At 47.6% G+C, this 23,815-nt stretch overlaps 2 protein-coding genes across 2 annotated transcripts in view; one reads left to right on the forward strand and one right to left on the reverse strand.

The window, feature by feature from the left end:
* Selenbp1 (selenium binding protein 1) overlaps positions 1 to 7,669 on the reverse strand; it is a 53,916-nt gene extending 46,247 nt beyond the window's left edge. Inside the window, exons 1-2 of the mRNA XM_010616502.3 lie at positions 7,563 to 7,669; positions 281 to 394 (exon numbers count right to left, since the gene is read on the reverse strand). Coding sequence (XP_010614804.1) covers positions 281 to 299 — 19 coding nt within the window. The 5' untranslated portion in view covers positions 300 to 394; positions 7,563 to 7,669. The remainder of the gene's footprint in view (positions 1 to 280; positions 395 to 7,562) is intronic.
* An 11,821-nt stretch (positions 7,670 to 19,490) lies between these two features.
* Psmb4 (proteasome 20S subunit beta 4) lies at positions 19,491 to 21,417 on the forward strand. The gene is made up of 7 exons (XM_010616508.3): positions 19,491 to 19,664; positions 19,793 to 19,999; positions 20,216 to 20,362; positions 20,515 to 20,596; positions 20,752 to 20,868; positions 21,033 to 21,121; positions 21,305 to 21,417. Exons 1-7 carry the CDS (start codon positions 19,525 to 19,527, stop codon positions 21,312 to 21,314), a joined length of 792 nt encoding a protein of 263 aa, XP_010614810.1. The 5' UTR covers positions 19,491 to 19,524; the 3' UTR covers positions 21,315 to 21,417.
* Positions 21,418 to 23,815: the final 2,398 nt, after the last annotated feature.

Genomic DNA, 23,815 nt, shown 5'->3' on the forward strand with positions numbered 1-23,815 from the left:
AAAAAAAAAAAAAAAAAAAAAAAAAAAAAAAAAGAAATGGGGACAAGGAAGCAGAGAACAGAAAGAAAAGATTATGTAAACAGAAATGAAGAGGAAGACAGATCAAGGAATGTAAAGTTGAAATGGAATTAGAGAATACAGTATGTCCCTTACTTATGAATGAATTCTGTTTTGGGAGAAGTTTTTATAACTCAGATTTGTTCATAAGCCGACAAAGAGAGTTTTATACAGTACGCCTGTGAAAGTTCGCAACTCCAAAGTTTGTGAGTCAGGGACTTACCGTACCAAGTTCTTCCCATCCGCCGTGTTACAGTTGAGGGTTGGAACCGCTACCGAGTGGTGCCGCCTGGGGGTTCCTCCTGGCTCTCTGGTTGGGGCCTTTCTACTGCAGTACCTGTGAGATGGAAGGAGACAGAAGCTAGACATGGAAACGGGAGAGAATAAATTGAAACCGAGCCAGAGGGGAAATAAAAAGCTCTGAAAGAGTCGTGGGTTTTGCATAGCTGTAGACAGATGGTGGGGTCTCTGCTTGTGAGGAGGGGATGGCAGAGCAGAGTGTGAGACAGTGTGGGCTGAGGAGCTGACGTCAGAGTCCCGAGGAGAGGCTCTCTCAGTGGGCAAAACCGTCCCCGGAGTGGACTTAAGGGGAGGGCTACCGAAGAGCTCAGGTGTCTTAGTCACTTTCCTCATCACTGGGGGAAATTAAACGCACAATTTAAAGGAGAGATTTATCTTGGCTCATGGTTACAGCCCATGCTTGGTTGGCCTGAAAGCAGAAACGGCACGGTGGAAGGGTTTGGCGGAAGAAAGCTGCTCACATCATGGTGGCCAGGAAGTAGAGAAGAGGGAAGCCAGGAAGAGAGATGTTCTGTTCCAGGCAGCACCCCCAGTGACCCAGCTCCCTCACCAGACCCATCCTCTTACCAGCAAGTCTGCTATAGCCCCCAAGATTCCATCGCTTTCCGAAAGCTCCACCTCTGAGCCCATGAGAGTTTTTGTGGCTAACCTAGATCTAACCTATGACATCAGACAAAGGCAACCTGAGGCTGCCTGTGGCCTGAGCACCAGCAGGACCAAGAAGGGGAACTGGGGAAGATGTGATGGAGGAGGATTGCTGCGCCCTCTGCTCAGACTGGGTTCTACATAGAGAAAAATCTCAAGTTACAGCTTCTGATTTTCACGACCCCAGAGGGTGTACATAACAGCTGTCTCCACCCCCCACTGCACTGCACGGTAGCACCTCAGTCCATGAAGTGGGTCCACAATTCTGGTTGTGAACCAAATCAAATTTCCCCATAAAGTTCAATATAAATAATGTCAATCCATTCTGAACTGTATGTATTTCTTAAACACAAAAACGTGAAACAAAGTACAGTGCAATATGCAAAAAGAGAACCCCAACCTTGCTTGAGGTGACTTTTGGCACGGGGGACAGGAAGGTGGGTGGGGAGGAGGTCATTGTTTGGAGGGTGAGGCCCCCCTCCGTAAGGACACCTGGGAGATCTCCTTCAGGGGTTTCCTTTCTTGTCTCTTAGTTGTAGGGTTAATTTTGATCCCCCCCAAAAAATCTGTCTAAAACTTGTCTTTTCCTCTGGAAATGAGAGACCATGTTATCATTCATCAGATTCCACACTGTTTGTTACAGTTATGTTGGGGTGGGGCTTCTCATTCCATTTTTGTTTGTTTTTGGTACCAGGGATGGAACTCAGGCCTTTGGGCTTTCCAGGCAGGGGGTGGAATCACCGAGCTAAATCCCCGGGCCCCCTTCCATTTTTCATAATGGACCTGATCACATCACTGCTAACCTCCTCCCTCCCTTCCTCTTCCTCAGTGGACGGCTCGTCAACAAGCGCCTTCCGCCGCTCTCTGGAGCTCAGCAGGATCTCCCACCGTCAGCTCCTCCTCATGGTCCTCACGAGCTCCTCTGTGCCTGCACCGCGGACATCCAGACCGTACTCTTCCCGATGGACACGGTCCCCTCCACTACCTGTGCCTCAGACCCTTCAGGGTCACGTTCAGTGACACGTTCTGGCCCCAGTTTCCCCTGGGCTGAGTTTAAGGTCTGATAAGTGACCTCTTCCCCGGCTCCCTCAGTGAGGTGGGTGCAGCAGGACTCGGACACGTCTCTTCCAGGACTCTCTCTTCAGGGACGTGAAAACACAGGCGAAGAGAGCCTTTGTGCACGGCCTCTTGAAGCTGCGGGTCATGCGCTGGTCCGTGGGCCACAGGAGAGATGCCCTGCTGGGGGAGAAACTTGACCTTTATCAAGTCATCGTCAGTGTCCGTATCACCCAGAGGGCGTGCCGGGCGCTGCCCATCAGAAGGCCCCTTTCGGGCGGCCGGTTGTCAGGTGTTTTCCTTAATGCTGAGTGCACCGCCTGGGGACCTAAGCTTTCCAGCGGCCCCGCACACGACACGCAGTCTGGCCTCTGTCTGCCTTCAGGCATCACCGACGCTTTCCTGTGGGCCCGTCAGAACTGAAGCCTCACCGCGTCCTGTCACAGTGTGGATGCCACTTCTCTTCCGAAACTCACCAAAGCACCCTCTACGAGCCTTCAACTCATCACTCCTTGCACTCGTGGAGGGGTTTCTTGCAGCAAAGCACCGTGCAATCTCCTGGCCTCTTCACAGATCATAGCTTCACGGACGCTGTCATTCAACCCCACCGACAGGCGCTCGTGGCCTCCGCTTGGTTGACAGCGCCACCCTTTGGCGACATCAGCTCCTTGGACGGTGTCTTTACTCCACACCCTGGAGGTTGTCAGCTTCGCCACCTTGTACTCGCAAGGAAGATCAGTCACACACATGCCGCCTTGTCGCCGTTCTTGCTCTGCGCCCTACGGTCACCTTCATTAGTTCTCTGTGCTTTCCTTTTACCGCTGTGTTTGCTCTGCACTTCTTTGGGAGCCAGGCTGGACCGAACAGTTCTGCACAGCATCGCCGGTGCTGGAGAACACACAGAAACGCTTCGTCTCGACTACAGGAGCCCACGTGTCACAGCGGGACGAGGGCCGAGTTCATGGCCTGACAGAGTTCACGGACAGAAGGAAATTTTGCTCAACATAACTGAGGCATTGCTGTACATAAATTTCAGATTCCTGGATCTGTACATATCCAGCAGCATAGAGAGTCTCCCAGTTTTTCCCTTTTCATCCTACCACCTCCCTCCCTCTCTTTTGGAGGGATTAGTATACACAACCTCTGGGTATGAAACTGACATGCTTAAGAGCCTGGGTTATTTCCATAAGCAATTGAAGCATTTTATTTATTTATTTTTGAGACAGTTTCTCACTGTGTAGTTGAGACTGATCTGGAACTCACTATGTAGCCCAGGCTGGCCTCAAACTCACAGCGACCCTCCTGCCTCAGCCTCCCCAGTGCTGGGATTACAAGCCTGCACCACCACACCCGGCTGAAGCATTTTAATTCGTGGGACTCTGTGTGGCATGACATCTGCACTTTATGTTTTTTGGTACCTGAGATCAAACTCAGGACCTTGTGCTTGTGAGGCAGGCGGTGGCACCACTGAGCTGAATCCCCGGCCCCAAGTAGTACTTAGCTATCTTCTTACTTTTCTTCCTGACATTGTTGTAACATCTAAAACATCAATGGCTCCCTGGTTTAAATGATTGACTTAATTCAGAAATTCCACCATCCTTTAGCTTACTCATCCTCTCTCTAGATCTCTAAGGAAAGAAAATGCAGCTTCACCCATTGACTCACTTGTTTCTAAGTACAGCTGACCTCCCAGCCCAGCACATCAGTTCTTGGACAGTAAGTTAGGAACTTTTTACTCAAGAAAGCTTAATTGCAAGTCTTGTGTGGTGGGCTCTGCTGTCATGAAGGCATACGAGGGCTTGGGAAACGGTGTTAGCTTTCACAGGCCTCAGTTTTCTCACCTGTAAGATGAGGGTCTTATCACACCTCTCCTGGACCTCCCACTGTGCTTTCCTCTCTGTTGCACCTGTGTTTGATGTGCAGCGGGAACTGCAGTTAAGACGTGATATTGTCTCCTATGCTATGTGTACGAAAAAAAAGTACAGCAGGGAGGGGGGAGAAGAGAGGTAAAGGATAAGAGAAATAAAATGTTCATTTGTTTGGTACCAGGGATTGAACTCGGGACCTTACGCTTGCGAAGCAGGTGGCAGAACTACGGAGCTGAATCCCCGGCCCTGTTTTTGGTTTTTAAGACAACTTCACACTCTGTAGTCCAGGCCTTGAACTCGCTATATAGCCCAGGTTGGTGTCAAACTCATAGCAATCTTCCTGTCTCAGCTTTCTGAGTGCTGGGATTAAAAATGTACGCCACCACGCCCGGCAAGATGTGTCAGGTACATGTACCAACTCTCCTCAATGACAAGCACATACTGACAAAAATTTTAAAAATAAAATAAAATTTGAGAACCAAGACCTGTCAGGTAGAGGTACAAGATCCCAACAATGAATGTAACTGTACTGTATCCCTAAAACGTACCAATAAACTCAATAAAAAAAAATTTAATTTAAAAATAAAATAAAATTTAAAATGCATGTCAGAGGAATGCTTCCTGGTATATATCTTTCACCACAGGTCTGTGGTCCTTTTCTTCATAATCAATTTTCACTCAGTAGTTGATACAGTGAGACCAAAGAATACGAATAAGTGCCAAATAGCACTTCACACAAGTAAAATTTATTTATATCTCTACAAGTAAATATATTTCTAGCTCCTCTGCTATAAATGTGCCCTCAGAGAGCAGAGTCTGTCTCTTCACACCTTATCTCCATTGAGTCTAAAGACGCTGTAGAAAAACTACTCAATAAATATGTGCTGTCACATGAATATGTTTATTTCAAGTGGAAATCACAAAAGCACAGCTAAGCACAGATGACCTAAGATATGACCGGATCCACATCCTCACAGAGGCTGGAGTGGGTAATCGACTACTTGACTAGAGCCTGCCTTTCCCTCACGTAAACCAGACGGGGAAGAATTCACCATAGAGATCTGGAGGATTCAACAAAACCACATGCAGCAGAGAGGGTCCCCCAGTCCTTCCCAGATCGAGGGCTAAATAACACTCACCTCCATCACAGCCATTGGGGCGCTTATCCCAACTACCTGGGACAAGGCCCAAGAGACTACACGTCATCAGTGTCCCCAGGATTCGCATGCAAGAGTAGAGGCCACAAGCAGACAAAAAGCCAGGTTGGAGCCCCTCTTGGAGCTACAGCCATGATGCGGCTGTCGTCAGACCGATGTGGGTGAAGAGAGATTGAACAGATAAAAGCATTGCCATCAAGATACACAGAGGGCCTGGGATTGAGCTCAGTGGTTTTGCCGCCTGCCTTCCAAGCACAAGGGCCTCAGTTCAACCCCCCCCAACAACAAATAAAGCACAGAAACAGCTGAAGGAATGTGAGACAGTAGGAAAACTTGATAGTGACAGACTGAATGTGGGTGGAAACCAAATAGATGCTGAGAGGTAAAGTCTGGGACACAGAGGATTATCCTGAGGTCAGGAAACCTTATTAACTCCTGCTGTCTGATCTGAAACTACGTTGGATCAATGAGTTCTCATTCATCTACTCTTCTCCTTTTTTGAGCTTAGTATCTAAAATTTTTTACCCTACATTTGTCCCAGCAGGGCAGGCTGGGGGAGTGGTGTGGTTAGCCTCAGTGATATACTGATATAAAAAACGATGCCAAGGGTCTGGGTTTAAGGGTCACTCTCAGAAGCCTCAATTCACACCTGATGTGAGATCTTGAACTTCTGACGCCGTAAGCTCACATCATATTTTCATACTGAACCAACGTGATAATCAGAAGGAGCTTGGGAGTCCTAGGGGAGAAGAGGAATGAATTTTGCATTTGGGGGAAACATGAATGTGTAGGGATCCCTTCCTGGGTTGCAGGAGCCAGTTTCTTACACTGTCTGCAAATGTGTCTTCTGCTTTTTCCCTGAAACCTGTTCAGGTGATGCCACATCTCCCTGGGATGCTGTTATCGTGTGGCAGTTACGTGGCTTTAACTGCTGAGGTTACCTCAGTGGCTGATTTACTTTACCCCAGAGCTTTCACTGGCCGTTAGCAAAAGACTGAGACGGGGAGACTGGAACTTGAGAAGGACTCTACGTGCTGCAGGTGGTGAGAAGCTGGAAGAGCCAGTGAGGAAGAATGTGTTGGCCTTGCAAGAGGCAGACGTTGTGTGAAGGGCTGAGCTCAGCTGCAACACCCATCACTGTCCCCACTGCGCTCTGCTGACCCGAGAGGGGCTCCTTGGAAGCCAGGGTTAACTGAAAGAACGAGGAAAAGTGAGGGTGCAGGAAAGGAGAAAGGGAGATAAGGAGAGACCCTGGCATGGATGGCTGAAGGAAAGAAATAAGCATTTATATATTTAAAAGAAGAAAAATGATAAGCAGCGTTCTTAGTAGGCAAGAACCTTTATAGGAAACCCCGACAGACCCAACTTATCAGTGAAAGGGGAGAGGACAGTGAAGGCAAAGACAGCTCTGGACTCTACCTCCTGAAGATTTAGGACAAATTTAATCCGAAAAATCTCTCTCAGAAAACGTCCCTCAGTTGAATACTTACATGGGTCCCCTCTGTGGTTTCCACTCAAAGATGACATATTTGCTTGTTTGTTTTGGTTTTTGAGACAGGGTTTCACTTTGTAGTTGAGACTGACCTGGAACTCACTCCGTAGTCCAGGCTGGTCTGGAACTCACAGCGATCCTCCTGCCTCAGCCTCCCAAGTTCTGGGATTATAGGCATGCACCACCACGCCCCACAAGGATGACATTTAGATAGGAGCAAAAGTAAGAGAAGGGTCACACATACGGACTGGAGAAGACTGGACTCAGCCTGGTTAGGCAGAGAATCTCCAGCAAGGTCAAGATCTTGCTGAAAAAGCAAAGCAAGAGGAATTCAACGCATGAGCCGGATTCACTGTCACGTAGTGAGAGAATATTTACTGCATTTTAGCAGCATCTAATGACGTCTGAAGAAATCATCCCCCATGTGACCCCAGTGGGGGCCCGGGGTACCAGATAAGAAAGACAGCAACTCACCCCAGTGACCTCACAGAACCAGCAGGCCCTTCAAGCCCTTACTTAACCAAGCTGGCTGAAAGGCCATGACTCGGGGATCAAGAGAGAAAACAATGGCCCAGGGTCGGAGACATTGGAAAAAGCAGAGTAGTTCATCCAAGGATCAGATGATGGTAGAGAAAGTGAATTTGGAAATGAGCTGGCTCAAATTAACATTATGTTTTAAAAATATGGTGTGTAGTAAGAATACTAGAAGAAAAGCATGCATCTTCTGATGTCCATTCACTCTACATTAGATTTGTCCTGCATTTGCCTGGGCGAGTACGACTTTTCTACCGCACGGCCGGATTTTCCTCCAGCCTTACTTCCATCTCAGAGGCAGTGTCATTCTGCAGGGAAGACGGTGTGGGAGGAAAGAGGCAGCTGGTAAAAGTGGTCGACACCGTCCTGCTTCCCTCAGTAGCACCTGTGTCCTAGTCCGCGGTCCTGACCCCATCTGCTGCTCCCCCAACGGAGGCAAGTCTGCAAACCAACCTGAAAAGCATTGGTACACGAGCGTCTCTGCCGAGGACTCAGGCTCACAAAGCGTCGGTGGGAGAGCAGCTGGTCAAGCGAGGAGGAAGTGCGGGTATCCCGACTTCCGGCTGCCGCTCTCCTCTCACCGTGGCTTCCGCTGCCCTGGACCCCACCGCACATGCGCACTAGGGATCTTGCGCCTCCCACAGTGCGTGAAAGGAATTCAGTCGCAGGTTCACGGCATTAGCTTAGCTCACGCAGGTCTGTTGAGTAATGTGCATTGGCAATTTAAAATGGGCCCCGTTTTCTCAAAACACTGGTAAACTGAATGAAGACATAAAAATGCTATCATATTACACTTCTTCCCAAAAACAGTACACATACTCAAGTTTTAAGCACGAGCCATTTGAATCACGCAGAGAGCTTGGAAAGACATCTTGTGGGGCTGCAATCAAATCTATAAGTAACAAATATGGACTGTGGTGTTGGGTAATATTAAACAAAGAGAAGAAAAATGTGAACCAAAACTACAGAAAGAGGACATTAAGAAGTAATGATGTTGAAATTGGCCAAGAAGTTATGAGAAGGCACAGTTGTTCCAGAGACACGGAGACAAGAAAAAAATAGAATTCGGCAAGAATAATATTAGTAAAGGGTTTTTCAGTGATTTTATTTTTATTTATGCATTTTAATGGATTTCAGAATAATGGCAAATATCCCAAAAACATCATGACAGTTTTTACATTTGCATAGTTTTGGAATTTCCACTTGAGGAAAAGCTTTAAGATCTGCGTTAATGAGGCTGGGCATGGTGACACACGCCTGTGATCCCAGTACTTGGGAGGCTGAGGCAGGAGGATCGCCGTGAGTTTGAGGCCAGCCTGGGCTACCCAGTGAGTTCAAGGCCAACCTGAAGTACACAGTGAGATCCTGTCTCAAATGAACAAAACAAAAGAAGATCTGCATTCATGTTAAGGAAATGGGTAGATGACTTCTGGACAGCCCCGAAGAAATATATCAGAAATGATTACTACTTAGATGATTTTATACATATGTAAGAATAAATACGCATGGGGCTGTGGGGAAGAGGGTAGAGGGTAGAGAGAGCAGGCAGCCTGTGTGTCAGTGTGGCCCAGCCAAGGGGAAGTGTCACCACCTTCTAATTCCGTCGTTGCAACTGCAGACCATTACCAGGCACTCTGGGCCCTACTCCCTCACTCTCAGAGGAGTCTGGGCTACTGGCAGTGCCTTCGGCTCTGAGCTCTGTGCTTTGCCTTCGATTTTATCCTCAAGAACTCTCAAGTGTTGGGTGTTGAACAACTTTTTCTCAACAGTAGGTTGATACCTTCAGTTACTGTCACCCTCCAGTCCCGGTAAACCTATTTCATATCTTTTAATGGTAACTCCATCCTGTGTTTGGTTTTCCCCACAGTCCCGAGTGTCATCTCTTCTGTCCCGGATGCCTCCATGCCAGCCCTTTCTGTGATCTGAGGGTGGAAATGAGCAGCCTGGAAAGCAACCAGGAGTCCCGCCGTCAGCGGGAAGGGAGTGAGCAGCAATTTAAAGACATCCAAGAAAATTCTGTCTCTTCAGACTCTCGTGCCTCTGTCCTGCCCAAACTGCTACAGAAATATAGTAAATCCTACAGCTTCATAATCATCAAAGTGCTGAACGATCATTTGGTTTCTGTCATGTTTTTCTAAATTTCCACCTCCATGACCTATAATAAATGGGCCAATGGTATTTGTAGCTGTCATGTGGGAATGGAGTGGTCATTAAAGCACACAGGGGCTTTTTCTACTTGATACAGCAGCAGAGATAAGGGAACATTGCTCTGTGCTTAATGCCTTTCCCAAGCAAGCCATGGTGAGATGCTGAGCCATTGGCCCTGCAGTCCTCCTCTGTGGCAGGAGGGAAAGCAGCTGTAGAAGACCTGGCTTGGCTGACATCTCCAGTATCTGTTCCTCTGGGTGACATATGACATTTTTTCTTTGCCCACTTAAACTCAGTATTTGCCATTCAGGAAACCCTCCCGATCAAGGCCACATGCCCTCACGGTTTGCTTCAGAATCCAAGGCAGGCCACTGGCTTTAAGACGAATGTCAGACCTTCCTGAACCCACACAGATACAAGGTCTGTCTCTGCACCCAGAAGGCCACTGTGTTTCCATCAGCAGGGGAGTAGAACTTCCTACAGTCTGAACTGGCTGTCCTCGCTTTGTTTGTAGACAGCCACGGACATGAGTTAGGAGAGGAAGACTCGGAGGGATCACTGGCCCCAAGGTAACGCTGATCAGGGGAGGGGACCAAGCACGCTATGGAGAGGGTAGGGGAAAGCACCTCTAGTCAATGGGCATAGAACCACTGCTGGAGACCCGTCTTCGTGCACCCAACCACGCTGCAGGGCCCGCCAGGGGTGTAGTATTTGAGTCTTTCCCACTGAAAGGGAAGGACCCAGGCTTAGAAACATCCCCGCTTTTCAGCAAAAATTCATTCTCTTGTGGTTAGCCAAGAGTCCGTGGGGCATGTTTGTTTCTTAGCATGCTTTGCCTTCACTTGATGGAGGGGTTTCTTTAACCTTCATGCCCTGTCCTAACAGTAAGAGAAAGGTGACAGGAAGCCCCAAGATGTTGGTGTCTTTAACCAGCTCAGGAGCGTGTGTTCCCTGGGACATGCCAAGCAAAATAGAAAAGGAGAAGAGGAGGCCACTGTCCACCAGGAAATGAGCTGAGTCATACTTGGAAGGCCTTTTAGCAAAGCTCACAGAAATCTGCCTCCACGCGCTCACCAACCATCGCTAAGCTGTTTCCATTCTAATCCTCCTTCTGTCCCATCAGTGGAAATCGAGGAACCTTCCCGACCCAGGAGGGCCCCGAAGAACTCGAGGAGCAGGACTGCGGAGAACAACGGGCTGGGAGGTGCGAGCCCGCCGAGGGCCTCTTCCTGACCTCCCGTCAGGTGAGGGGTCACGGTCCTGGCTGGCATGAGTTTCTCTCAGGTCCTGGCTCACGGCTGCTCTACAGGTGCACTTTCCCGGGCTTATCCTGTCACTAGACATCTGGGCTATGACAAGAGCAGGACCTCCCGGTAGGAAGACAGAGCAGGACACAGGAGCCGGGAGCCAGCGTGAAGGGAGGAGGCAGTGAGCTGAAAGGGGTAAGGCCCTTGGCAGCGCATCAGCGTTTCTCAGTGCTGTCCTTGGTACGGACTGGTCTTTGCCAGATGTGAGGACGTGGTGGGCGGGATTTCAGGCGTGAAACGTCCATCTCTGCATCCCCAGATGGCAACAAATGTCTTGCATCCCGGCGGTGGTGGCTGACACGGAGGCAGTTCCCTAACTCCCTTCAAGGAGGCCACGGCCCTTGTAGCGGGGGTGGAGGAACACTCGGATCAGAGGAACCCGCAGTGGAAGGGTTGGTCTGCACTGCGGTTCTCCCGCGCGGAGGCTGCCCTGCCCTGTGGGCTGCGGAGCACAGAGGGGCTTGGGTCACGGCTGTTTGTCCCCACGAGAGAGGGGCACCGGAGGGTTCTGTGTGAGACTCTGGCGTGACGTTCAGTGTTGTGCCCGCACCAGCCTGTGGTGTTAGGAAGGACACGGTAGGAAATGTCTGGTGGGAATCCGGGAAAGGATATGGTATCCCGGGAAGCAAGGCTTTGTAACTGCCCCACCTCTGCCCAGAAGACGCCATGATGGGGACTCACCAGGTCTAAGACATTCTTCTGAAGGGTCACAAAACCAAGCCAGAGAGTTTCTTTAAAGACAAAGTGTGGGGCCACTCACTACAAGTCTATCAGGGTCTTCGAAAACGGTGCATAAATATTCATATCTCCAGAACTACTCTGGGTCTGATTGGACATTTCTGAATTTGCAGGAAATAATGGAGCCAGAACGAAGACCAAATAACGCATGAGACATGTTCCATAGTGAACGCGGAGGGCAGGTAAGATATGGGGTTGGTCCTTGAGCAGAGGAGAATGTGGTCACGTTCAGCCTGCCATGGAAACAGGCCCTGCTGAGCTCACAGTTGGTTCCCCACCCGGCCATGCCCTCGTCCTCTCAGAAAGGTTGTGTCTTCCCCTCTGAGACTTGTAGATTTTGCGTGGGTCGGTCTCCGGGCATTTCCCGTCCCCACAGATCTTACCTGTCCCCTCAACGACGTACTTCCCCTCAGGTGACTGTCAGGGGTTTCACAGCACAGAGGCCATTCACATTTTAACAACTGAGGCACAGTGGCCCGGGATGTACCCGGGTTGTGTTTTGAAGACTGGCAGGACCCTCTCCTAGAAATGCCCGTCAGAGCCCCAGTGAGTTATCTGCATCGAGGTCTAACTGGACCTTTTTCTCCTCTGTCCTGCCGCAGCAATTCGAAGTCGGTTGCGAGCACTGGCCCAGAGGTTAAGGAAGTGGCTGCAGAGAAGGAGAGACGGTGCATCTTGCGCAGTCAGCGCCTCAAGTGCCTCCTCAGGGAAGCTGTCCGGACACCCAGCGGGAATGGCTGGCTCAGTGGTGGGCTGAGCACCTCGCCAGCGGGCTTGGGGAGGACGAGGCGGCCCCAGGCTCTTGCTAACCCCGGGCTTCACCAAGGTACCCAGCTCTGTGAGGCCCCACCGCTCTAGCCAAGTGCGACTGCCCTCCTGCCGTCTGCATTTCCCTGGGAACCTTGACAGATGCTTGCAGGGAGGACGAGGAGGACATGACGGGTGGAGGCCATGGCCCTGCAACACTCACCTCCCTCCCTGCTGGAACGAGGTGTGGACGGCCGGCAGCATCTGTCCTGCATCCTCGCAGCAAGGCATTGTTAGTTGGCTAGCAGCCTGGGCTGGAGATGAATTTTCCCCAGGCAGCCTCATGCCACCTTATATTGGGCAGGTGGAGGTTGACCCCCCAGGTGTGTTTCCTCATCTCTAAGAGGGTGACGTTTCATGTTGCGTGGAAGTTGTCACACTGAAATTGGGAAGCAGCACTGGTGCCCTTTAAGTGAGACACAGGCACACCCAGTGGAGTGCGGCGCTGGGACGCCGAGTGCAGTGGGACGCTCAGCAGCGGCCAGGGAGAGAATTCCCCTCGCAGAAGCAGGATGGAGGCTGCTGTGAAGGCCCCGGGTATGGACTGTGTGTTTCCTCCTTTCCTCCTGGAAATGAGTTGGTTTGTGTGAGAGGCGGGGGCTTTGTAGAGCCACTGACCCTGAAACGCACCTCTGGGGTGGCCGGAGGGCAGCTGGTCCCCTCTGGTACTGCTGGTCCCAGTCACATCGACAACAGATCGGGGCTGCTTCGCCTCACGGTTTGGGTCAGAACACCTTGCCTGCCACTTGTTTTAAGACAAACTTGTCACCTCCTGGAGTCATACCCCGAAAATGTCTTTCTCTGCCCCCAACAGGCACGCTTTTCCCGAAGGGTGAGAGGTCCTTCCCAAGGTCCTCATTGGCTTTTTTGATTTGCATGAAATGAAAATTTTTGAATGTTCCTGAAAACCTTGAACATGAGAATTTGGCAAACATTTGAGATGCCAGTGGGCCATGAATTCTGGCTTTTACCACTTACATTCGCCCACCCAAGCCCACGACCCATTCCTCTTTCAATAGCTTAAGTTTGTTGTAAATCTAAAACAAATAAAATGTATAGTCTCACGTATCTGAAGGGTCTACTTTAATCTACAGTGTCCTGTTCGTTTTCTTTTTTCCTGTGATTCTCCCTCTTTGTCATTTTCTTGAGGATGCTGAGGGGCTGTTCCTGAGGGGCCTTCTGCAGCCTATGTTCATCTGATTTGTGCCTTCGTGTATTTCACATGTGCTGTTCTCATGTGTCTGTCCTTCCTGTTGGTGTTGGTCCCTGCAGCCACCTGTGGCTGAGGAAAAACAGGACCCTCCCTTGGGACTGAAAACACTTCAGCAGCTATATTTTAACGTCTCAGAAACAGAACATAACAGGAATAGTCCTTTGCACTATTGCACAATGCTGGAATGATGTTGCGCTAGAAAAGCTATGCATTTTGTTAAAGAAAAAGGTGTTTTATAGTGCTTCGATTATTCATCTGCATTCAAATGCGTCGTAAATGAAGTGACACCGGGGTTTCACTGCCCCGCGGTTCGGGCCTCGGGTGAAATGGTCGCAGTCACATGTGGCCGGCCGCTTCTCTGTTGGAATGACGTTGGGGAATCTTTTACAGTAAAGCTCTTACAGGTCGGCGATATAAATAATGCATCATCCCCTTCTTTGTTACTGGATCTGGAAGGTTTGGCACACTGGAAGCTGGCTGTTGCGGCAGGAGAGACTGAACCCAAGGCAAGCAGAAAGGAAGTTAAGCTGCTCAAAGAGATGGCTGCCGGGGAGCATGAGGGCTGACACTGGATGGAGCTTCTTATCCAGCCCGGAGTTACTTTAGGACAAACGAATGTGCTACTACCTGATTCTGAGGGGGAGAGGAGGCGGAGTGGTCAGAGAGAAGTTTCCTACGGCTGGAGAGGCCTCGTGTCCCCCACCCCATTTGTCTGTTTCTGTCTTTGGGCTGGAGAATTAACTTCCGGCAGGTGGGGCAGAAGGTGCTCAGTGACATTACTGTGGCCAGGTCCAGCCCTGTGGGGTTGACAGTCTGGGCTGCTCCGCAGAGAAGTGACAGGGTGTGTGCAGGGGGCCACTGGAGGCCACCTACTCTTCGTCATCTCCAAGGCAGCGGAGCAGGGAGTCCTCTCTGATGGGACAGTTTTATTCAAGAATGTTTTCCTTCAAGTCATCGCTCTTCTTTCATATTTTACCTCGAGCAGCCAGGAAGAGCCAGGCCACTTGTTCGACACTTTGCAGGTCTGTCTGCTTCAAGGAATGGCCGATTCCATCACCAGACCTCACACGCGTGGCGGGAGAACTGCTGTTCCCGTTTCCCATTACGGTTCCTCAACTCATCGTGCGACCTCACCAAGTTCACCGCTCACGGCATGTATTTCTAGCTCACACCTCTTCCTGCCTGTCCCCGTTACCCACCCTTAGAGGTGTGCCACATTCTTGGGTGCTAGTTAGAACAACACCCCACTTCTCAGAAGTAAGACCTATGTCAGGGTTTGCAGAGGAACAGAATGTGCAATCAGGAATTCACGAGATTACAGAGATGGAAGACGAAACTGCGCAGATCAATAGCAGAGTTTGAGTCAGTAAAGTCTCCCGACAAACAGCAGTGCAGGACAACATAGCCTGACCACTGAATTCTACAAATCATGTCAAGCACAGTGAGCACCAATTCTTTTTGTTTTGTTCTGTTCTGGTTTTGTTTTTGTTTTTTGAGATAAGATCTCACTGTGTCGTTCAGGCTGGCCTTGACCACACAATGTAGTCTAGGCTGCCTCGAACTTGTGGCAGTCTCCTGCCTCAGCCTTCCAAGTGTGAGGATTGCAGGTGTGAGCCACCATACCTGACTCCAATTCTCAAAAAAATTTTGAGGGGCCCTGATCCACCGCGGGAAGGAGAGCCACGCCTTCTCCGGCCTGGCAGCTATTGCTCCAGAGCCCGGAGGTAGACTGGGCCCCCATCCACCGCAGGAAGGAGAGCCATGCCTTCTCCGGCCCCAGCTGCCAATGCTTGAGAGCCAGGAAGGTAGCTGCACGGGCGCCCCTGAACCCCTTGAACCCCCCCTCAGACCTCCTGACTGTGCCAGTCTTTGGACCTACTCTGCAGAGGCAGAGGTGGTCATCAAGGGTATTTTTTGACTTCCCAACTTTGAACATCTTTAAAGAAAGGGCGTAGGAAATCTGTAATAGAATGTTGTGGAGTTCAACCATTCAGAAGGTTGGGGAACTCAATCTGGACCTTGCAGCCCGAGGTCAGTCAGCGTCATGGGGTTCAGCAATCAGCTGAGACCAGGGATCTAGCATCCTCGCTCTGTCTGAGCCATTAAATGGTAAATACACTATATTGAAATTTTGTTCACTGCAGACATGTTCTGGACTGCTTCTTGATTTCAATTTAATTCAGATGATTTAAGGGTGATAGACTAGTGACTACCACAAGTGGTCAGTGTCCAAGTTGTGCTTGATCTTAATGTGTTGCTGATTGTATCAGTTGGGGTAAAGCATTGCTGTTGATTTGATGAGCTGTTTTCTCTGATGTTATGAAGATGAGAATGTCTGTGAGTCGTTAGAGACACAGAAGTTAGGGCACAACCATATCAGGAAGATTTGGGTGATAACCCAGAGATTAAACCAAGGACAGTCCGACAACAAAAATAAAAATGAGAAAACACTTAAGCAAGACACAAGGACAGACTTCCAGTTCACCGATGGCAAACACTAGGGCAAATGAGGATGAAAAGGCCGATAGTGAACCACCAGGACACCCTGAACTCAAAGCACAGGAAGTAACAAAACAGATCAATCAGGCTCTGGCAAAATTCAAAACAGAAATAATTTCCCAGATAACCATAGAGATAGTGAGCAAAATGGAAGTCGTGATTTGAGACTCTAGAGCAGAAACTGACAAAAAAATAGATGAGCTCAGGACCATGATAGAAGCCATGAAGGCCCAGCATAAGAAAGAAATGGAAAAAATAAATGCCCAACATAGGAAAGAAATGGAATCCATAAAACAGATTCAAACAGATATCCAGGAGATTAAACACTCTATTGAAAGTGTACACAACAGAATAAAAGAATGCGAAGATAGGCTCTCAGATATAGAAGATAAGATTGCAGTCAGTGACCATGAAAAGAGAGGTCTCTTAAAAACAGTAAGAGATCATGAGAAATCAATCCAACAACTCCTAGATGATGCAAAGAAGAATAACATAAGACTGATAGGAATACATGAAGTAGCAGGAGAAAATACAAAGGACTTTAAAAAGTTATTCACAGAATTAATGACAGAAAACTTCCCAAACAGAGGGGAAAAATTTGACATTCAGATAACTGAGGCATACAGGACCCCAACTAGCTACAATCAAAAAAAATCTACACCTAGACATATAATAATCAAGATCCCAGAAACCCAACAGAAGAACAAAATACTACAAGCAGCAAGAGAAAAGAAACAAATCACATACAAAGGAAAGCCCATCAGAATCACAGCAGACTTTTCAACACAAACCCTTGAGGCAAGGAGAGCCTGGAATGAGATAGTTCAAGTACTAAAAGAGAACAACTTCCAACCTAGACTGATGTATCCTGCAAAACTCTCTTTCAAAATGGATGGGGAAATAAGACACTTCTGCGACAAAGAACTCCTGAGAAACTACATGAATACCAAACCAGCACTAGAAGGAATTCTAAACAAGATCCTAGAAAAAGACAATGAAGGCAACAACACCATGAGGCCCAACAGAGCAAATCAAATAGGCAAGGCAAGAAATTAAAAGGAGAGGGTGAAAAAGTAAAAAGAGTCAACAAAAGGCCAATAACATGTCAATAATAAGCCAGTATATATAGGTTATAACCATCAATGTCAATGGCCTCAACTCACCAATCAAGAGAAATAGACTGGCAAAATGGAATAAGAAGCAATATCCAACAATATGTTGTATACAAGAAACACACCTAGTGCAAAAAGAAGCCCATAGACTGAAAGTGAAAAGATAGAAAACAATTCTCCATGCGACAGGAGCCCAGAAAAAAACAGGGGTAGCAATCTTATTTGCAGACAAGTAAATTTCAAACCAAAACTGAATCTAGTATTATTGATGTAGGACAGTACTGTATCATACCTCTATGAATGTAAAATATCTAGTATCTGCTTTATGATACATAGTAGGGACCATGCTTTATCAGAGCTACATTTAATGATATTACTCTAGAATGTTCTCTTTCCAGATGATGATTAAGAGGCTAATAGAAAAAATGGTGCCAGGTACCACAGCAGCAACAGAACTTTGCTGTTCTGGATATTATTCTTTTCTTTGGTTTTTTGTTTTGTTTTTTTTTAATGGAATGTGCTGAATGTCTATAATTTTGTTCAGACGACTGCAGAACCTGGAAAAGCTGTTGCTGCTATCGATGCATAACATACTATTATTAGTCTTTACACACACACACACACACACACACATATATAAATTGAATTTTGGGAAACTTTAACGGTGCTGCCAACTTTGGAAAAAGTCACCCCAATTTACTGTGTTGACTTGGCATTGTACAGAAATGGACAACCATATTGGTCTAGAAATGTTGATTTATTTTTATTTTTATTTTTTCCCATGTGTACAGGGGTAACACATCATACTAAATATGTAAGGTCATATCTATGTGGGTTTGATTACAGAAACTAATAAAGTATTCTCTAAATAATGAAAAAAGAATAAGATAAGACTATAAGAGCGAGAAGCAATTTAAATATGTTCAGGGACCATTTTCATCTCCAGAATTAAGGATTATTTTGATGTTATATCATTGCCTTTTCTCTTTTACTTTCCTTTTTAGTTTTATTTTAGGATTCCCTATTTTTAATGTTCATACAGAGATTTCTTTAACTGAAATACCGAATAGTTTCTTTGGTGTGAAAAACTATAATAGTACACAGGATCCTAATGAGACAATTAATAATGTGAAATAGGAAGTAAAGGGCTAAAGGTGTAAGGAAAGTGGGAAGGGTGGGGGAGAGGTAATAAGGGAGAGGAAAAACATATGAGAAACTGAAAAAATGGAAATAAAGTGTTTGTAAATGGGGAGGGGAGGAGGGGGTGAAGGGAGGTCAGGGACAAGGGGAAAAATGAGAATCAAGACCTATTATGCAAAGGTACAGAATCCCAATGATGAATGTAATTGTATTGTATACCTAGATTGTACCAATAACCTCAATAAAAAGAAAAAAAAAAAGAGACAGTGGCTGATAATTTTCCAAAACTGATAAAAGATATTTAACCCATAGATTCAAGAATGTCAGCAAAAGCAGGTCTTGATAAGTATAAATAAAACCATGACCCCCCACCCTTGCAAAAAATGAAAAAGAAAAAGATAATGGTTTACCATATCCTAGTAACATTAGTAAACCTATTAAAACAATTCAGATTAAAACAAAACAAAGCATAGGTGGACATAGTGGTGAATGCCTGTAACCAATCTGGGCAGAGGAAGGGAGGCTGAAGCAAGAGAACCACAAATCAGAGCTCAGCCCGGGTGCTTACTGAGACCCTGTCTCAAACTAAAACATAAAAGGGCTGAGGATGTAGCTCAGTGCAAAGGCACTGGGTTCAATCCCCAGTATCACAAGACAAACAAACAAACAAACAAATCCCATTTGCCTTCAAAGAAACAATAGAACAAGTAACAAAACAATGGATGCCAGAATAAATTAAATTACACCCTTAAAGTTCCAAAAAGAAAATATTTTCCAGTTTATGCCAAATGAAATATTTTGCAAAGATAAAACTTTGAAAAGACACTCTTATGGAAGCAATTTTGAAGAACAAAATCATGTGAGGGCTAACGTTAAAAAACTGAGCATAAATCTACAGTAACTGAAATAGTGACACTGTTGTAAAGACAGACATATAGGCCAATGCAATAGAGTAGTAAGCCCAGAATAAACTCTCCTAGATAAGATTATTCTACAAGGAGGCAAAAATCATTAAATGGGGGGAAAGGTCAGTCTTTTCAACAAATGATGGTGGGAAAACTGGGTATGGACTCGCAAAGAAATGAAATTTGATCCTTATCTTACATCGCCTATAAAAATAAAACGTAAGATCTAAAACTGAAAAACTCTTAGAAGAGGCAGAAAGTCTTGTGACATTGCATTTGACAATGATTTCTTGGCTATGACAATGAAAGTGTGGCCACAATAAGAAACACACATAAAGAATAAATAGGACTACATCAAAATTTTTAAAATTTGTGGATAGACTGCTGCTGCATCTCAGTCCCTTTCCAGGACAATGGTACCTTCGGGCTTGACCTCATCAACATGGCTTCTGAAAGTGGCTTTCAGGAAGAAGAAAAATGTAACACCGTAGGATCGCTTCCGCTTCCGCTGGGACAACAGCTTTCATTTCTTCTACCGTGACTAAGATGGAAGCGGTCCTGGAGTCGCGGTGTGGCCACTGGGCCGGGGGTCCGGCCCCAGGACAGTTTTACCGCGTCCCGCCCACTCCCTCGTCCCCCTTGGACCCGGGGTCCGCGTTCCGCGGGGATTCCGTCACGCGGACCTTGTGAGTTCCCGCTCCTTGGCGGGGCGGCGGGCCGGGTCTGCGAGTCCGGGCGGGCGGGGAGGCCGCGGACCTTCGTGGGGACCCGGAGAGGGCGGCACGTGGAGCCCGGACCCCTTCTCGCTCCCCAGGAATCCCATGGTGACCGGCACCTCGGTGCTCGGCGTCAAGTTCGAGGGCGGAGTGGTGCTCGCAGCCGACATGCTGGGCTCCTACGGCTCCCTGGCTCGTTTCCGTAACATCTCTCGCATTATGCGGGTCAACGACAGCACCATGCTGGGTGCCTCGGGAGACTACGCTGACTTCCAGTACTTGAAGCAGGTTCTCGGCCAGATGGTGTAAGTCGCCTGGGGAACGGGGACCGGGAAAGCGGAGTGCAGGGTTTTGTTCCCCTGGCTCGGATGGGAGGAGCTGAGGCTGCGGCAGCGGTGTGCGAGAAGTTGGTGGGCGTTGAAAATATATTTACAACAAAATAGCTGTGCTGACTTCTTTTGGGGCGGGTGGAGATCTGGACTAACGTTCTCACCCTTCTCTCACAACCAATCCCCTTTAAGGATCGACGAGGAGTTGCTGGGAGATGGACACAGCTATAGCCCTAGAGCTATTCACTCGTGGCTGACCAGGGCCATGTACAGCCGGCGCTCGAAGATGAACCCTCTGTGGAACACCATGGTCATCGGAGGCTGTGCGGACGGAGAGAGGTTGCCTTCCTTCCCTGCCCACCCAGCCTAGCACCCGCGCAGCGTGTCTCGCCTCTTCTCCCCCAGTGAACCCCTCTCCTCAGACCCCGCCTCCCATGCTTCAGCTAAGAAATGTAAGACTAAAGGAGCTTTTTGCCCCACTGTCCTGTTAGCTTCCTCGGCTACGTGGACATGCTTGGTGTAGCCTACGAAGCCCCTTCGCTGGCCACTGGTTATGGCGCATACTTGGCTCAGGTAAGAAGCGCATGTGCCCCGGCTTGCCAACGCTGCCCTAGAACTTGCGCTTCCCAAGGGGAAGCATGAGACAATAAATAGGAATCATCTTGTCACTCGTCTATGCAGTGGATGAGACATACGTCAGCCAGGTAATTTTTCCCCGCTCTCCCTAGCCCCTGCTCCGAGAAGTGCTGGAGAAGCAGCCCGTGCTGAGCCAGACTGAGGCCCGAGAGCTGGTCGAGCGCTGCATGAGAGTGCTGTACTATCGAGATGCCCGCTCGTACAACCGGGTGAGTGGGAGCCCATTTGGCAGGCTGCTTACAGCCGGTTAGTCTGTGTGATGTGAAGGACCGATCGCCTCCCTTAGTGACTCCTATTTTCAGAGGGTAGGAAGGCCGCTTAACCTTTGACTCTTTCGAGACAGGCATTTTCAATGAAAGCTGTTTTCTTTCAGTTTGAAATCGCCACTGTAACTGAAAAAGGTGTTGAAATAGAGGGACCGCTGTCTGCAGAGACCAACTGGGATATTGCCCACATGATCAGGTGACCGAAATTCAAATTACTGTAGGAAAAAAATAGAGTTGAGAGACCCTTTGGCTTGCACTCAGCTGGGCTTTTCAGGAGGAAAAATTCAGTAAAGGTTTTGGTTGGATGAGAGAGGTGCTTTTAGGAATTAATCTCTATATGTCACAATTTTTTAAATCCTACTTAATGTTTCTTTTTTAGTGGCTTTTAATGAAATACAGATGCATTATCCAAAACTGAAGTTGCACCCGTTAAGTTTGAACGTGGCTGGTTCAAAGGTAGATTTTTGTAAAATAAAGCAGTTCTTCAAAGTGCTTACTGAGTGGGTTTATTGTCTGACTAGGTCATGTCAACAGTTATATTGCCAAGGTGTAGTGGTGCACACCTGTAATCCCAGCACTGCGGAGGCTGAGGCAGGAGAGGTCCAAGCTTGAAGCCAGCCTGGGCTACATACTGAGCCCAAGTCAAGCTTAACTCCGCAGCAAGAATATAAATAAAATACAGGGCCAGGGATTTAGCTCATTGGTGCTGCTGCCTCCTGCCTTGCAAGCACAAGGTCCGGAGTTCGATCCCTGGTACAAAAAAAACCCCCAAAATCGAACAGCTGCGCTGCTTATATGCCATCCTCCTTCCTGGTCGGTGAACCCATGGCACGCACGCTGCGCTGCAGGGTATCGTCGACAGCTCCCAAAGGGATCTCAGGCTCTTTTCCTAAATACAGAACTTCCTGCACAACACAAGATCTGCTGTAACTGTCCTACGGGCAGCTTCTCTGAGAGCCAGACTTCTGTGCTAGCTGGCTTCTGTAATTTCCCCCACTGCCCTAGATTCTAGAACACAGGATTTCTGGTTAAGATGGCTGCAAATATGACTTTCCCCGAAGCACTATTTCAGACAGACAGTTGATGTGTAACGTTACCCTCCGCCTGGGAGTAGCTGCCTCCAGCCCACACCACCTCGCCTCATACAGAAACGCTGAGCAATGTGCACATTTCACCTAAATGTTTGTCTAAATTACTGAATTTTCAGAAGCACTGTGTGTTCATTAAAGTCCTAAGTGTGGCTGTGAGATTCAAGTCAGCTGATTATTAGCTGGGTTCAGCCCCTGCAATGGTTTTAACCTTAAATATGAAGTTAAGTGACACTAATGCAAACCTCCAGAAAGTGAGGCAGCAACTAGTGAATTAAACAATTTAAGCAAAAGCAAACCGTGAGCTTTCAGTTGTATAGTTCCACATAGTCTCAACACAGAAAGTAGTCAATAAATACGTTTATTGATTAAACTGAATTATAAAAAACAAAACAAAAAAACTTCCTCTTACTACTAAGCCATGCAGGCAGAGTCCACAAAGACAACTTCCTGGCCAAACCCAGCTGATCACTGTTGGTGTCATACGCTTTAAAAACTACTCCCATCCAGAAAGTCAGCGTGTAGAGGACAGCACCCCACTCTGCTCTGACTGGCTGCTGTGGAGATGGCCAGAGCAGGCTGTAGGCAGAAGTGGCTGTAGCTCTTGAACTTTTTCAAAGAGGACCTGAAAGTCCAGTCTCAATACATCAGCATCAGGCACAAAGCTGGGGAAGACGCCCAGGTGGACTCTTAGTTCAGTTTCCAGATGCCACAGTTCAGAGCTGGCCCCTGTCCTGGGAGGGACTGTTCCAGGTCACTACTATAATGTGCCGGGGTTATAAAAATGACAACAAAAATGGGGCTGGGAGTGAATGGGTGGCAACAAATGTCACCTGTGCCACCAGGCCCATCACATCTTGAGCAACTCCCAGTCTGCGAAGGCCATTAGACGGTCACCTAGAAAAAAAGTTTATAAATGCATTTCCCTCACTTTATTAAATGTTCCATTTATATACACTTTAAAGATAACCATTTACAAGCTTGTGCGGGTGGCCTCCTTGGCTCACAGGAGGTGGAAACATTGCTGATGCTTCAGGATGGACAGATGGCTGTGGGAAAGTGGACTTGGTTTTTTGCTCCTCTCTGTACAGTACATTTTGGTAACCATAAGCACGTTTTTGTAAAAAAAAAAAAAAAAAAATCCCTCATGCAAATTGTAGAAAAATTTTTCTTTGAAGCTGGCAGTGAAAAATAGTCTTTTTTTCTTTGTGCACACCCGTTTCTTTTCTGTCAAGATTCTTTAAGAATTAAAGAGTCATAGGGTAATAAGCAGGATTTCAACAAGTGATCTGTCGTTTCTCAAGTTCAGCATTCAGCATTTGCACAAGCCTTGGGCTGCAGGGCCTGGGTCTTCGGAACAGGCTCTGTGCAGGATGAAGTCATAGGTTGGGGCTGCCCCATGGGGCTTGCGGATGCACTCAGCGGGTATGGCTTCCACCCTACCTTGTTTCATCACTTTGGCCCCTTCTGCTGGCTAATGACACATGTATGATCCTTTGTCCAGAGTGACGGACAGTGTGAGAATGGAAGAAAGGGTCAAGGGCAGCAAGTGCAAGAAAGAATGTTGATTGCTGGGGTAGGGTAGTGAGGAAAAGACAAATCTATTCATCATTCTGGATGATTAAAGGTGGTTTCATGCATTTTTAAAGCCATAATTTTATATCTAGAGTTGCTGTAGAAACCAACATCTCTGGAGAGGGAAGGAAAGAGAAGGAAGAGAGAGTTCAGTGGGGTTTTTTTCCATTTTCATTTTTATATAAAAGTGTTAAGACCACAATGAAAAAGTTTATCCATATATATAT

The sequence above is a fragment of the Fukomys damarensis genome, unplaced genomic scaffold, assembly GCF_012274545.1.
Source record: "Fukomys damarensis isolate Sample0158 unplaced genomic scaffold, DMR_v1.0_HiC HiC_scaffold_33, whole genome shotgun sequence".
Classification (NCBI taxonomy): domain Eukaryota; kingdom Metazoa; phylum Chordata; class Mammalia; order Rodentia; family Bathyergidae; genus Fukomys; species Fukomys damarensis.

Bases quoted from the DNA above. Each gene is read 5' to 3' on its own strand.
- Psmb4 (XM_010616508.3), top strand. From the start codon at position 19,525: ATGGAAGCGGTCCTGGAGTCGCGGTGTGGCCACTGGGCCGGGGGTCCG. The intron at 20,597-20,751 runs GTAAGAAGCGCA...CGCTCTCCCTAG, and splicing joins ATGGCGCATACTTGGCTCAG to CCCCTGCTCCGAGAAGTGCT. The intron at 20,869-21,032 runs GTGAGTGGGAGC...GTTTTCTTTCAG, and splicing joins ATGCCCGCTCGTACAACCGG to TTTGAAATCGCCACTGTAAC.